At 42.3% G+C, this 17,188-nt stretch overlaps 1 protein-coding gene across 1 annotated transcript; it reads right to left on the reverse strand.

Annotated features, from left to right (window-relative positions):
- Positions 1-684: 684 nt before the first annotated feature.
- Positions 685-6,739, reverse strand: LOC121844510 (uncharacterized protein C11orf98-like). Its single transcript, XM_042314699.1, has 4 exons — positions 6,619-6,739; positions 6,129-6,253; positions 4,504-4,601; positions 685-1,089 (listed from the first exon to the last, which is right to left on the reverse strand). Exons 1-4 carry the CDS (start codon positions 6,664-6,666, stop codon positions 965-967), a joined length of 396 nt encoding a protein of 131 aa, XP_042170633.1. The 5' UTR covers positions 6,667-6,739; the 3' UTR covers positions 685-964.
- Positions 6,740-17,188: the final 10,449 nt, after the last annotated feature.

Here is a 17,188-nt window from a genome sequence, read left to right on the forward strand (position 1 = left end):
TACAGGTATGAACAGGTCACCTTGGCTTACCTACAGGTATGAACAGGTCACCTTGGTTTAGCTACAGGTATGAACAGGTCACCTTGGTTTACCTACAGGTCACCTTGGTTTACCTACAGGTATGAACAGGTCACCTTGGTTTACCAGGTATGAACAGGTCACCTTGGTTTACCTACAGGTATGAACAGGTCACCTTGGTTTACCTACAGGTATGAACAGGTCACCTTGGTTTACCTACAGGTATGAACAGGTCACCTTGGTTTACCTACAGGTATGAACAGGTCACCTTGGCTTACCTACAGGCATGACGGGAGGCTGTCGTCATTGGGTTCGATCCCATATGGTATCTATCCCCAATACAATTCACTACTTTTGACAAGAGTCCAACGGGCCTCAGGGAACAGGGAGCCATTTGGGATGCAGACATAACTTCCACCAAGGCCACTGACTCCAGATCAGATTCCACATTCATTCCTCCTTTGTAGTTGGGAGGAAAAAAACAATTCCCCATTCGGTCTGTTTTTTATTTTATTTAAACTAGGCAAGTCAGTTAAGAACAAATTCTTATTTACAATGACGGCATTCAGATACACAAACAAGGCTCTCTGGCTCAGGTCTCCCCATCCATGTAATCATATTCATTAGGACAAAAGGCTAAAACTGATCCAGGATCAGGCCTCCCCCATCCATGTAATCATATTCATTAGGACAAAAAGGCTAAAACTGATCCAGGATCAGGCCTCCCCCATCCATGTAATCATATTCATTAGGTCTAAAAGGCTAAAACTGATCCAGGATCAGGCCTCCCCTGTCCATGTAATCATATTCATTAGGTCTAAAAGGCTAAAACTGATCCAGGATCAGCCCCCTGTCCATAAAATCATATTCATATATATGGGGCCCGGTCTGAATATGGAGCCCGGTCTGAATATGGAGCCTGGTCTGGCGCCAACAGAACAGTCGGTCATCCTCTTCTCATTCCATATCTGCCATGTCCACATCCCCTGGGACACACCCCTTTCTGGCGTCTGGCTGCCTTTGGTGCTGCTGCCTTCTTTGGTGCTGCTGCCTTCTTTGGTGCTGCCTCAACTAAGGAGGGAGAGAGAGACAGACCTCAGATGCTGCACACAGAGAGAGAGATATATATAGGTTATACACACAGGCCAGTTTATTAGGTACACTACCCCGTTCACCTAAAGGAGAAGGTGCAGTACAACAGCGTTGTGCAGAACAGCCTATCCTATCAGCTAAAAACAAGAAGAAACGGCCCCAGTGGGCACGCCATCGCCAACACTGGACAACTGGGGGTGGAAACACCGTCTGGGTCCTCACGAATCACACTTCCTGTTGAGGCATGCTGATGGCAGAGTCAGGAGTCCATGTCTCCGTCTTGTCTGGTTCCGGACGAATCCCACTTCCTGTTGAGGCATGCTGATGGCAGAGTCAGGAGTCCATGTCTCCGTCTTGTCTGGTTCCGGACGAATCCCACTTCCTGTTGAGGCATGCTGATGGCAGAGTCAGGAGTCCGTGTCTCCGTCTTGTCTGGTTTCAACAGTAGTGGTGGTGTAATGCTGTGGGGAATGTTTCCCTGGCACACGTTAGGTCCCCTTGATACCGATCGAGAAACGTTTGAACGCCACAGCATCTGTGAACATGTTGCTGTCCAAACCCCAGATTATCTCTGGGTTGAGATGGACGGGGCTGTTGGCAGCACGACTGTCTCCGTCGGCCAATCAGCAGCAACTGGATGACATCACGTCAACATGGACCAACATCCCTGTGGAACATTTCCTGTTGAATCCATGCCTGATGGTCAGGCTGTTCTGGAGGCAAAGGGGGTCCGACCAGGTATTAGATGGGTGATAAAATGGTTCCAAACATTAGGAACACCTCCCTCCGCCCTCAGAACAGCCTCAATACGTCGGGCATGGTCTCTTCATATGCTGATTAATGGGTGCATGGCCGTCTACATGGACTGGACTGAACGGCCAGAACAACGAGACGGCTCAGATGATGAGGTGACTAAAGTCAGCTGCTCTACATTATGAGGGGTGACTAAACTCAGCTGCTCTACATTATGAGGGGTGACTAAACTCAGCTGCTCTACATTATGAGGGGTGACTAGTCAGCTTCCATTATGAGGGGTGACTAAATCAGCTGCTCTACATTGTGAGGGGTGACTAAACTCAGCTGCTCTACATTATGAGGGGTGACTAAACTCAGCTGCTCTACATTGTGAGGGGTGACTAAACTCAGCTACTCTACTGAGGGGTGACTAAACTGCTTCTACATTGTGAGGGGTTACTAAACTCAGCTACTCTACATTATGAGGGTGACTAAACTCAGCTGCTCTACATTGTGAGGGGTGACTAAACTCAGCTGCTCTACATTATGAGGGGTGACTAAACTCAGCTACTCTACATTATGAGGGGTGACTAAACTCAGCTGCTCTACATTATGAGGGTGACTAAACTCAGCTACTCTACATTATGAGGGGTGACTAAACTCAGCTGCTCTACATTGTGAGGGTGACTAAACTCAGCTGCTCTACATTGTGAGGGGTGACTAAACTCAGCTGCTCTACATTATGAGGGGTGACTTGTCAGCTACTCTACATTATGAGGGGTGACTAAACTCAGCTGCTCTACATTGTGAGGGGTGACATCAGCTACTCTACATTGTGAGGGGTTACTAAACTCAGCTACTCTACATTATGAGGGGTGACTAAACTCAGCTACTCTACATTATGAGGGGTGACTAGTCAGCTACTCTACATTGTGAGGGGTGACTAAACTCAGCTACTATACATTGTGAGGGGTGACTAAAGTCAGCTACTATATTTTATGAGGGGTGTCTAAAGTCAGTGGCTCTACATTATGAGGGGTGACTAAACTCAGCTGCTCTACATTATGAGGGGTGACTAAAGTCAGCTACTATATTTTATGAGGGGTGACTAAACTCAGCTGCTCTACATTGTGAGGGGTGACTAAAGTCAGCTGCTCTACATTATGAGGGGTGACTAAAGTCAGCTGCTCTACATTATGAGGGGTGACTAAAGTCAGCTGCTCTACATTGTGAGGGGTCACTAGTCAGCTACTCTACATTGTGAGGGGTCACTAGTCAGCTACTCTACATTGTGAGAGGTGACTAAACTCAGCATCTACTGTGAGGGGTGACAAAAGTCGCTCTACATTATGAGGGGTGACTAAACTCAGCTATTCTACATTATGGGGGTGACTAAACTCAGCTGCTCTACATTGTGGGGTGACTAGACTCAGGACTCTACATTGTGGGGGGTCACTGGCAGCTACTCACATTGTGAGGGGTCACTAGTCAGCTACTCTACATTGTGAGGGGTGACTAAACTCAGCTGCATCTCTACATTGTGAGGGGTGACTAGTCAGCTACTCACATTGGAGGGGTGACTAAACTCACATCCATTGTGAGGGGTGACTAAACTCAGCTACTCTACATTATGAGGGGTCACTAGTCAGCTACTCTACATTATGAGGGGTGACTAAACTCAGCTACTCTACATTGTGAGGGGTGACTTCAGCTACTCTACATTATGAGGGGTCACTAGTCAGGTACTCTACAGATGAGGGGTGACTAAACTCAGCTACTCCAACATGAGGGGAGTCACACTCTACATTGTGAGGGGTGACTAAACTCAGCTACTCTACATTGTGAGGGGTGACTAAAGTCAGCTACTCTACATTGTGAGGGGTGACTAAACTCAGCTACTCTACATTGTGAGGGGTGACTAAACTCAGCTACTCTACATTATGAGGGGTCACTAGTCAGCTACTCTACATTATGAGGGGTGACTAAACTCAGCTACTCTACATTATGAGGGGTCACTAGTCAGCTACTCTACATTGTGAGAGGTGACTAAACTCAGCTACTCTACATTGTGAGGGGTGACTAAACTCAGCTACTCTACATTGTGAGGGGTGACTAAACTCAGCTACTCTACATTGTGAGGGGTGACTAAACTCAGCTACTCTACATTGTGAGGGGTGACTAAAATCAGCTACTCTACATTGTGAGGGGTGACTAAAGTCAGCTACTCTACATTGTGAGGGGTCACTAGTCAGCTACTATATTTTATGAGGGGTGTCTAAAGTCACGGCTCTACATTATGAGGGGTGACTAAACTCAGCTACTCTACATTATGAGGGGTGACTAAAGTCAGCTGCTCTACATTATGAGGGGTCACTAGTCAGCTACTGTACATTGTGAGGGTGACTAAACTCAGCTGCTCTACATTGTGAGGGGTGACTAGTCAGCTACTCTACATTATGAGGGGTGACTAAACTCAAACTCAGGGGTGACTCACTATACATTGTGAGGGGTGACTAAACTACAGGGGTGACTACTATACATTGTGATTGACCGGTGGAGAGTTTATCCTTTCTGAAGTGGATATGAGAGCACATGACAACTCAAGAGGAAATGTGATTCAACAACCCAGTTAAACATGTATAGTTATTCACTTCTTACCTTCCAGAGCGGCCTTCTCTGCTTTCATGTGTTGCAGCTGTTTGAGCAGCTTGCGTTTCTTCTTCCCAGACAGAGTGATGTTGGCTCTGGGGCTGGAGCTGAGCAGGGACGACAACATCACTTTCAGACTACAGAGTGATGTTGGCTCTGGTGCTGGAGCTGAGCAGGGACGACAATCAACAACATCACTTTCAGACTACAGAGTGATGTTGGCTCTGGAGCTGAGCAGGGACGACAACAACACTTTCAGACTGCAACATGGCAATGATGAAGCAAAGGAACAAACACAGCAGCTCAACAAGCCAATCAGACCACAGCAGCTCAACAAGCCAATCAGACCACAGCAACAAAGACCGGGTACTACTACCATACACCCTAGGACTCAAAACAACCACAACACTTCACCTGGGTACTACTACCATACACCCTAGGACTCAAAACAACCACAACACTTCACCTGGTCAAGATCCTGGACAACAACAACACTTCACCTGGTCTGGATCCTTGACAACAACAACACTTCACCTGGTCAGGATCCTTGACAACAACAACACTTCACCTGGTCAGGATCCTGGACAACAACAACACTTCACCTGGTCAGGATCCTGGACAACAACAACACTTCACCTGGTCAGGATCCTGGACAACAACAACACTTCACCTGGTCAGGATCCTGGACAACAACAACACTTCACCTGGTCAGGATCCTGGACAACAACAACACTTCACCTGGTCTGGATCCTGGAAACAACACTTCACCTGGTCAGGATCCTGGACAACAACACTTCACCTGGTCAGGATCCTGGACAACAATACTTCACCTGGTCAGGATCCTGGACAACAACACTTCACCTGGTCAGGATCCTGGACAACAACACTTCACCTGGTCAGGATCCTGGACAACAACACTTCACCTGGTCTGGATCCTGGACAACAACACTTCACCTGGTCAGGATCCTGGACAACAACACTTCACCTGGTCAGGATCCTGGACAACAACAATAACACTTCACCTGGTCAGGATCCTGGACAACACTTCACCTGGTCAGGATCCTGGACAACAACACTTCACCTGGTCAGGATCCTGGACAACAACAACACTTCACCTGGTCAGGATCCTGGACAACAACACTTCACCTGGTCAGGATCCTGGACAACAACACTTCACCTGGTCAGGATCCTGGACAACCACAATAACACTTCACCTGGTCAGGATCCTGGACAACAACAACACTTCACCTGGTCAGGATCCTGGACAACAACACTTCACCTGGTCAGGATCCTGGACAACAACAACACTTCACCTGGTCAGGATCCTGGACAACAACACTTCACCTGGTCAGGATCCTGGACAACAACAACACTTCACCTGGTCAGGATCCTGGACAACCACATTCAGAATACAGGCCCATTGGTCAGGCAGTTTGCTCATGCTTGCTGTTCTCCATCTTTGTTGGTTAATCTACCCATAAATATACCACTGTTTTATTATACTATGACCGAACCACCAAGTACATTTGGCTGTGCCCGGTCTCATGAGTCTTCAAGTATCCCCTAGGGGTACCCCTGGTTAACAACCACTGGCTTACAGTATGAAGTACAAACAGTCTGGAAACAGGACCTACTTTCTCTTCCTGAGATGGTGGATGGTGGTGAGTCCTTCGTCCACCACAGCTCCCACCTTGATGTGTCTCCTCCTCTTCTCGCGGGTCAGATTCCTCCGCCGCTTATAGAGCTTCTTGCCCAGCTCCTGATGAACATACATCTCAACATGAGGCAGCAAAGCTTTCTGGGGGTTTAGCTAGCTAGTAACACATAACGTAGACAGTAATTGATGCACTTCTTAATTAAATGTTACATTTTTGGTGCAGTGTTACTAGAAATAACATCTTTGTAGCTAGCTTACATTGAAATGTGTCATAACGAAATAACGACATGTGATCTAACTGCAGCTTAGCTAGTTAGCCGTTTTGCTAACACGGACTTATTGTTGTCATTTTACCTTCAGCAACATTAAACGAGCTGTCTTTCTGGTTCTAGGTTATGATGAAGTAATCTTTCTACATCTCGTACTGGTGTAAATATCAAAATAAAGTTTTTATATGTGTAACTTACTGTTTTGGGTCTGTTGATCTTTCCACCCGGTGTCCCAGTCTTCCCCATGCTTGCTGCTGTAATATGAGAGGCGTTAGGACAGTTCCGGGCTAACTTCTCATTGGCTGGAATAGACCACTTTCTCCCATTTTCATTGGCTGGAACGTTTCTTCTTCTTCCAAAACAATGCTGAGGTTTAACGGCGGGTTGGCATCCAATAAATGTTGCATTACTGCCACCTACTAGGCTGGAGTATATCAACAACAACAAAGAATACAGCAAATACCATCTAACACTACACCCACAACAAGTATTAATAAATACCATCTAACACTACACCACAACAAGTATTAATAAATACCATCTAACACTACACCCACAACAAGTATTAATAAATACCATCTAACACTACACCCACAACAAGTATTAATAAATACCATCTAACACTACACCCACAACAAGTATTAATAAATACCATCTAACACTACACCCACAACAAGTATTAATAAATACCATCTAACACTAACCCACCAAGTACTAATCACCATCTAACACTACACCACAACAAGTATTAATGGGCCATCTAACACTGACACCCACAACAAGTATTAATAAATACCATCTAACACTACACCCACAACAAGTATTAATAAATACCATCTATTTAAACCTACTTCAGGCCAACAACCTGAAAGGATGGGCCACCACCACTGAACCCACCCTGTTACTCTCCTGATGTCTCACACACCCAAACACCTCTCTGCAGCTGCCACCACCACCTCTATTGTCTGAGACTTGCGTTTTATCCCTGCAGTACAGTTGATAACCATTACTATAAATGCTATAAATCCAATCTTAATGTGTAGCATTGGGGAAAGAAAAGGTATTTTATCTTTATTTAACTAGGCAAGTCAGTTAAGAACAAATTCTTATTTTCAAATTCTTATTTTCAATGACAGCCTAGGAACTGCCTGTTAAGGGGTAAAACAACAGATTTGTACCTTGTCAGCTCGTGGATATGAACTTGCAACCTTTCGGTTACTAGTCCAACACACTAACCACTAGGCTCACTGCCTCAGCATATGACAACTTCTGCACTACTCTAACCCTGGAAACCTCAACCTGCCTCTTTCTCACGGCACATTTCTGATCCCCAGCCCCATGAGCACCCCTACAATTAACACATACCTTTTCTTTCCCCAATGCTACACATTCCTTTATCTCATGCCCTTCTGCACACTTCTCACATCTAGGAATCTCCCTTCTGCACACTTCTCACATCTAGGAACCTCCCTTCTACACACTTCTCACATCTAGGAACCTCCCTTCTACACACTTCTCACATCTAGGAACCTCCCTTCTGCACACTTCTCACATCTAGGAACCTCCCTTCTACACACTTCTCACATCTAGGAATCTCCCTTCTGCACACTTCTCACATCTAGGAACCTCCCTTCTACACACTTCTCACATCTAGGAACCTCCCTTCTGCACACTTCTCACATCTAGGAACCTCCCTTCTGCACACTTCTCACATCTAGGAACCTCCCTTCTGCACACTTCTCACATCTAGGAACCTCCCTTCTACACACTTCTCACATCTAGGAACCTCTCTTCTACACACATCTAGGAACCTCCCTTCTACACACTTCTGACATCTAGGAACCTCTCTTCTACACACTTCTCAACTCTAGGAACCTCTCTTCTACACACTTCTCACCTCTAGGAACCTCCCTTCTACACACTTCTCACCTCTAGGAACCTCCCTTCTACACACTTCTCACATCTAGGAATCTCCCTTCTACACACCTCTAGGAACCTCCCTTCTATACACCTCTAGGAACCTCCCTTCTACACACCTCTAGGAACCTCCCTTCTATACACCTCTAGGAACCTCCCTTCTACACACCTCTAGGAACCTCCCTTCTATACACCTCTAGGAACCTCCCTTCTCCACACTCCGGCTGTGTTGTGTCCGCTGTCGTGTTGGAAATAAACTGCCTTAGTGATGTTAACACTTTATGCTGTGGAGTCTGTCTGTAAGAACGAAAGAGAACTCACTTCCTTTAACCGGGGATGAAACAGGAACCTCAGTGAGGCACAACGGGTGAATTAAGGTTGAGTTGGTTTACAATTAAGTCAACAAATCATGCCCCCTATTGCCAAACTCCAACTGCAAATCGCCTCTCCGCCCACCTCACTTCCGGAGACGGTGAAAAAGATTCCCAACTGTATGCAAATCACCAGCTGGGCGATAATCAATCACATCGAGTGGTTGCCATGACGAATTTGACGCTATGCGACCCAAGGCTGGAGACTTTATTCAGCAAGGATGGCTGACAAAAATACTAGGATGTAAGCAGATGTAAGTGATTATAACGTCATAACTAATCATGCAAAAAAAAATTACTGTTGAGAGGAATATGTTAGTTAGAGACAGACGATTATGCATATTTCTTTGTCATAAAGTTAATTTACGAAAATCGCGATCTATAAGTCTTTGCTAGGTATAGCGCCGCCTTATCTCAGCTCACTGGTCACCATAGCAATACCTACCAGTAGCACGCACTCCAGCAGGTATATTTCACTTGCCACCCCCAAAGACAACACCTCCTTTGTCCGCCTTTCCTTCCAGTTCTCTGCTCCAATGACTGGACGAATTGCAAAAATCGCTGAAGCTGGAGACTTATATCACCCTCACTAACTTTAAGCACCAGCTGTCAGAGCAGCTTACCGATTGCTACAGCTGTACACAGCCCATCTGTAAATAACCCATCCAACCAACTACCTACCTCATCCCCATATTTGCTTTTGTTTTTCTGCTCTTATGCACACCAGTATTTCTACTTCCACACCATCATCTGCTCATCTATCACTCTAGTGTTAATCTGATACATTGTAATTACTTTGTTACTATGGCCTATTTATTGCCTTATCACCTCACGCCATTTGCACACACTGTATATAGACTTTATTTTTTTTATGTTGTGTTATTGACTGTATGCTTGTTTACTCCACATGTTACTCTGTGTTGTTGTTTGTGTCGCACTGCTTTGCTTTATCTTGGCCAGGTCACAGTTGTAAATGAGAACTTGTTCTCAACTGGCCTACCTGGTTAAATAAAGGTGTTCTCTACTAGCCTACCTGGTTAAATAAAGGTGTTCTCAACTAGCCTACCTGGTTAAATAAAGGTGTTCTCAACTGGCCTACCTGTTTAAATAAAGGTGTTCTCAACTGGCCTACCTGGTTAAATAAAGGTGTTCTCAACTGGCCTACCTGGTTAAATAAAGGTGTTCTCAACTAGCCTACCTGGTTAAATAAAGGTGTTCTCAACTAGCCTACCTGGTTAAATAAAGGTGTTCTCTACTAGCCTACCTGGTTAAATAAAGGTGTTCTCTACTAGCCTACCTGGTTAAATAAAGGTGTTCTCTACTAGCCTACCTGGTTAAATAAAGGTGTTCTCAACTAGCCTACCTGGTTAAATAAAGGTGTTCTCAACTAGCCTACCTGGTTAAATAAAGGTGTTCTCAACTAGCCTACCTGGTTAAATAAAGGTGTTCTCTACTAGCCTACCTGGTTAAATAAAGGTGTTCTCAACTAGCCTACCTGGTTAAATAAAGGTGTTCTCTAGCCTACCTGGTTAAATAGCCTACCTGGTTAAATAAAGGTGACCTCAACTGGCCTACCTGGTTAAATAAAGGTGTTCTCAACTAACTAAAGGTGTTCTCAACTAGCCTACCTGGTTAAATAAAGGTGTTCTCAACTAGCCTACCTGGTTAAATAAAGGTGAAATAAATCAAAAAATAAATGTTCTCAACTAGCCTACCTGGTTGAATAAAGGTGAAATAAATCCAATCTGTGTATAAACCCTAAAACGTTTGGTATTCATTGGTTCAGAACCGAGTTAAGAACCTCAGCTATCACAGCCAGTTGTATCAACTTCAAAACAGTCTGAATGACATTAATGAAGACTATGGATTGAGTAGAATATAATATAACTTTGTGACGAGGATGCAAGTCGTATATACATGTAGTTATTACCATGCATGAGATCCTCACATTGCAGCCTGTATATGTAATATATTCACTGATCATGTACTCTACCTTGGCAAATAAAGGTGCAGTTTAGGTATGAATGTCTTTGAGATTATTTTTCACTCCAATACCAGGAGTATCAAACTCCAGTCTTTGAATGACTCTGTGTCTGCATGTATGTATTATAATTATACAGTCGTTTCCAAAAGTTTTGAGAATGACACAAACATTAATTTTCACAGTCTGCTGTCTCAGTTTGTGTGATGGCAATTTGCATATACTCCAGAATGTTATGAAGAGTGATCAGATGAATTGCAATTAATTGCCAAGTCCCTCTTTGCCATGCAAATGAACTGAATCCCCAAAAAACATTTCCACTGCATTTCAGCCCTGCCACAAAAGGACCCGTTGACATCATGTCAGTGATTCTCTCGTTAACACAGGTGTGAGTGTTGACGAGGGCAAGGCTGGAGATCACTCTGTCATGCTGATTGAGTTCGAATAACAGACTGAAAGCTTCAAAAGGAGGGTGGTGCTTGGAATCACTGTTCTTCCTCTGTCAACCATGGTTACCTGCAAGGAAACACGTGCTGTCATCATTGCTTTGCTCAAAAAGGGCTTCACAGGCAAGGATATTGCTGCCAGTAAGATTGCACCTAAATCAACCATTTATCGGATCATCAAGAACTTCAAGGAGAGCAGTTCAATTGTTGTGAATAAGGCTTCGCTCTCTTCATCTAATGTATTTGTTTCAGTCGTATCAGGGCATAAAAACTACAATTTGTCTCCTGAATTAGCCTAGTACGTATGTGCACCCAGCTATATCCTGTTCCTGAGCTCCCGGATTCCCTGGCTAAACTAGGGTCTTCTCTAGTTACCACATCCACAAAGTCAGAAGGCCCGCCTACTCGACCAATCAAATGAGGGAGTGTGACGACGCGTACGCCGATTAACGGTTTGTGGGAAACGACCAATCAGACGAGGGAGTGGGATGAGTCGGTATGCCACCGATTGGCAGAAGAGAGCTAGAAACGGTTGACACTAGAAACAAGCATTTCTCTGCCCCTGTAATAACACCTGTAGAGTATGTGTACGAGACAATACAATTGAATTAGATTTTATATCTATAGCTAACCAATCATTGTAAAATTATTTGAAAGACAAGCAAATACTTTATTGTGCAAATGTATTGATGTTTCCAGTAAACATGTGAATAGGAAATATAGCTATCAGGTGGTCAGTAATCCTTTGATTTGTAAACCAACCCCGTCTGTTTCTGGCCTCTTGGATGTGTTCCGCATCGGGTTTGTCGGTCAACAGCCAGTCCCTCCATACAGCCATTGGTTTTACCACTAGTGTGGTGCTGGTGCTCTTGTCTATGCTCCTCTCCTCTGATATACATGTAGTAATTCACAATACCCACCACATGATGGCAGTGTTTCCTAACAAAGCCCTAGTTTGAGTTTGAGTTTATTTTATTTTTTACAGGGACAGTGCACATTAATCAACGTTTCAGTATAAGTGCCGGTTTTAGCCAGCCGGCTAATTTTCTACCTCAGTCCCTGGGCATGTTATTAAAAACAATTACAATATAGACAATAGCAACATAGGACAAGCAAGACATAGCATACAGACAGAGCAACATAGAACAAGCAAGACATAGCATACAGACAGAGCAACATAGAACAAGCAAGACATAGCATACAGACAGAGCAACATAGGACAAGCAAGACATAGCATACAGACAGAGCAACATAGAACAAAAAGCAACAAAACAAAATTCATAAAAGCAACAGTTTTGGATGGTGGTTTAATTATTATTTTTTTTAACTAAAAATGTACTGATTATGACCTCAATACCATAAAACAACATGGATTTCAATCTTTTCTGAAGTTGTCAGTATTTAATCTAACATACAAGTATTACTTTTAATGGCACAAAATTCCGACTCCCAATTTCAGTCATGTAGAACGTAACGGAACCATATTCTAATGAAAGACCAAACAGGACGGTGTGAGTTCTATAGAATGTAACGGAACCATATTCTAATGAAAGACCAAACAGGACGGTGTGAGTTCTATAGAACGTAACGGAACCATATTCTAATGAAAGACCAAACAGGACGGTGTGAGTTCTATAGAATGTAACGGAACCATATTCTAATGAAAAACCAAACCAAACAGGACGGTGTGAGTTCTATAGAATGTAACGGAACCATATTCTAATGAAAAACCAAACCAAACAGGACGGTGTGAGTTCTATAGAATGTAACGGAACCATATTCTAATGAAAAACCAAACCAAACAGGACGGTGTGAGTTCTATAGAATGTAACGGAACCATATTCTAATGAAAGACCAAACCAAACAGGACGGTGTGAGTTCTATAGAATGTAACGGAACCATATTCTAATGAAAGACCAAACCAAACAGGACAGTGTGAGTTCTATAGAATGTAACGGAACCATATTCTAATGAAAAACCAAACAGGACGGTGTGAGTTCTATAGAATGTAACGGAACCATATTCTAATGAAAGACCAAACCAAACAGGACGTTGTGAGTTCTATAGAATGTAACGGAACCATATTCTAATGAAAAACCAAACCAAACAGGAAGGTGTGAGGTCTATAGAATGTAACGGAACCATATTCTAATGAAAAACCAAACCAAACAGGATGGTGTGAGTTCTATAGAACGTAACGGAACCATATTCTAATGAAAAACCAAACAGGACGGTGTGAGTTCTATAGAATGTAACGGAACCATATTCTAATGAAAAACCAAACCAAACAGGATGGTGTGAGTTCTATAGAATGTAACGGAACCATATTCTAATGAAAAACCAAACCAAACAGGACGGTGTGAGTTCTATAGAATGTAACGGAACCATATACTAATGAAAAACCAAACCAAACAGGACGGTGTGAGTTCTATAGAATGTAACGGAACCATATTCTAATGAAAAACCAAACCAAACAGGACGGTGTGAGTTCTATAGAATGTAACGGAACCATATTCTAATGAAAGACCAAACCAAACAGGACGGTGTGAGTTCTATAGAATGTAACGGAACCATATTCTAATGAAAAACCAAACAGGACGGTGTGAGTTCTATAGAATGTAACGGAACCATATTCTAATGAAAGACCAAACCAAACAGGACGGTGTGAGTTCTATAGAATGTAACGGAACCATATTCTAATGAAAAACCAAACAGGACGGTGTGAGTTCTATAGAATGTAATGGAACCATATTCTAATGAAAAACCAAACAGGATGGTGTGAGTTCAATAGAATGTAATGGAACCATATTCTAATGAAAGACCAAACCAAACAGGACGGAGTGATTTCTATAGAATGTAACGGAACCATATTCTAATGAAAAACCAAACCAAACAGGACGGTGTGAGTTCTATAGAATGTAACGGAACCATATTCTAATGAAAAACCAAACCAAACAGGACGGTGTGAGTTCTATAGAATGTAACGGAACCATATTCTAATGAAAGACCAAACCAAACAGGACGGTGTGAGTTCTATAGAACGTATCGGAACCATATTCTAATGAAAAACCAAACAGGACGTTGTGAGTTCTATAGAATGTAACGGAACCATATTCTAATGAAAAACCAAACAGGACGTTGTGAGTTCTATAGAATGTAACGGAACCATATTCTAATGAAAAACCAAACCAAACAGGACGGTGTGAGTTCTATAGAATGTAACGGAACCATATTCTAATGAAAAACCAAACAGGACGTTGTGAGTTCTATAGAATGTAACGGAACCATATTCTAATGAAAGACCAAACCAAACAGGATGGTGTGAGTTCTATAGAATGTAACGGAACCATATTCTAATGAAAAACCAAACAGGACGTTGTGAGTTCTATAGAATGTAACGGAACCATATTCTAATGAAAGACCAAATCAATCAGGACGGTGTGAGTTCTATAGAATGTAACGGAACCATATTCTAATGAAAAACCAAACCAAACAGGACGGTGTGAGTTCTATAGAATGTAACGGAACCATATTCTAATGAAAAACCAAACCAAACAGGATGGTGTGAGTTCTATAGAATGTAACGGAACCAGATTCTAATGAAAAACCAAACAGGATGGTGTGAGTTCTATAGAATGTAATGGAACCATATTCTAATGAAAGATCAAACCAAACAGGACGGTGTGAGTTCTATAGAATGTAACGGAACCATATTCTAATGAAAGACCAAACAGGACGGTGTGAGTTCTATAGAATGTAACGGAACCATATTCTAATGAAAGACCAAACCAAACAGGACGGTGTGAGTTCTATAGAATGTAACGGAACCATATTCTAATGAAAAACCAAACAGGACGGTGTGAGTTCTATAGAATGTAATGGAACCATATTCTAATGAAAAACCAAACAGGATGGTGTGAGTTCAATAGAATGTAACGGAACCATATTCTAATGAAAGACCAAACCAAACAGGACGGAGTGATTTCTATAGAATGTAACGGAACCATATTCTAATGAAAGACCAAACCAAACAGGACGGTGTGAGTTCTATAGAATGTAACGGAACCATATTCTAATGAAAAACCAAACCAAACAGGACGGTGTGAGTTCTATAGAATGTAACGGAACCATATTCTAATGAAAAACCAAACCAAACAGGACGGTGTGAGTTCTATAGAATGTAACGGAACCATATTCTAATGAAAAACCAAACAAGACGTTGTGAGTTCTATAGAATGTAACGGAACCATATTCTAATGAAAAACCAAACAGGACGGTGTGAGTTCTATAGAATGTAACGGAACCATATTCTAATGAAAGACCAAACCAAACAGGACGGTGTGAGTTCTATAGAATGTAACGGAACCATATTCTAATGAAAGACCAAACCAAACAGGACGGTGTGAGTTCTATAGAATGTAACGGAACCATATTCTAATGAAAAACCAAACAGGACGGTGTGAGTTCTATAGAATGTAATGGAACCATATTCTAATGAAAAACCAAACAGGATGGTGTGAGTTCAATAGAATGTAACGGAACCATATTCTAATGAAAGACCAAACCAAACAGGACGGTGTGAGTTCTATAGAATGTAACGGAACCATATTCTAATGAAAAACCAAACAGGACGGTGTGAGTTCTATAGAATGTAATGGAACCATATTCTAATGAAAGACCAAACCAAACAGGACGGTGTGAGTTCTATAGAATGTAACGGAACCATATTCTAATTAAAAACCAAACCAAACAGGATGGTGTGAGTTCTATAGAATGTAACGGAACCATATTCTAATGAAAACCAAACCAAACAGGACGGTGTGAGTTCTATAGAATGTAACGGAACCATATACTAATGAAAAACCAAACCAAACAGGACGGTGTGAGTTCTATAGAATGTAACGGAACCATATTCTAATGAAAAACCAAACCAAACAGGATGGTGTGAGTTCTATAGAATGTAACGGAACCATATTCTAATGAAAGACCAAACCAAACAGGACGGTGTGAGTTCTATAGAATGTAACGGAACCATATTCTAATGAAAAACCAAACAGGACGGTGTGAGTTCTATAGAATGTAACGGAACCATATTCTAATGAAAGACCAAACCAAACAGGACGGTGTGAGTTCTATAGAATGTAACGGAACCATATTCTAATGAAAAACCAAACAGGACGGTGTGAGTTCTATAGAATGTAATGGAACCATATTCTAATGAAAGACCAAACCAAACAGGACGGTGTGAGTTCTATAGAATGTAACGGAACCATATTCTAATTAAAAACCAAACCAAACAGGATGGTGTGAGTTCTATAGAATGTAACGGAACCATATTCTAATGAAAAACCAAACCAAACAGGACGGTGTGAGTTCTATAGAATGTAACGGAACCATATACTAATGAAAAACCAAACCAAACAGGACGGTGTGAGTTCTATAGAATGTAACGGAACCATATTCTAATGAAAAACCAAACCAAACAGGACGGTGTGAGTTCTATAGAATGTAACGGAACCATATTCTAATGAAAGACCAAAAAGGACGGTGTGAGTTCTATAGAATGTAACGGAACCATATTCTAATGAAAAACCAAAAAGGACGGTGTGAGTTCTATAGAATGTAACGGAACCATATTCTAATGAAAGACCAAACCAAACAGGACGGTGTGAGTTCTATAGAATGTAACGGAACCATATTCTAATGAAAAACCAAACAGGACGGTGTGAGTTCTATAGAATGTAATGGAACCATATTCTAATGAAAAACCAAACAGGATGGTGTGAGTTCAATAGAATGTAATGGAACCATATTCTAATGAAAGACCAAACCAAACAGGACGGAGTGATTTCTATAGAATGTAACGGAACCATATTCTAATGAAAAACCAAACCAAACAGGACGGTGTGAGTTCTATAGAATGTAACGGAACCATATTCTAATGAAAAACCAAACCAAACAGGACGGTGTGAGTTCTATAGAATGTAACGGAACCATATTCTAATGAAAGACCAAACCAAACAGGACGGTGTGAGTTCTATAGAATGTATCGG

Source organism: Oncorhynchus tshawytscha, unplaced genomic scaffold (assembly GCF_018296145.1).
Source record: "Oncorhynchus tshawytscha isolate Ot180627B unplaced genomic scaffold, Otsh_v2.0 Un_contig_8005_pilon_pilon, whole genome shotgun sequence".
NCBI classification, from domain to species: domain Eukaryota; kingdom Metazoa; phylum Chordata; class Actinopteri; order Salmoniformes; family Salmonidae; genus Oncorhynchus; species Oncorhynchus tshawytscha.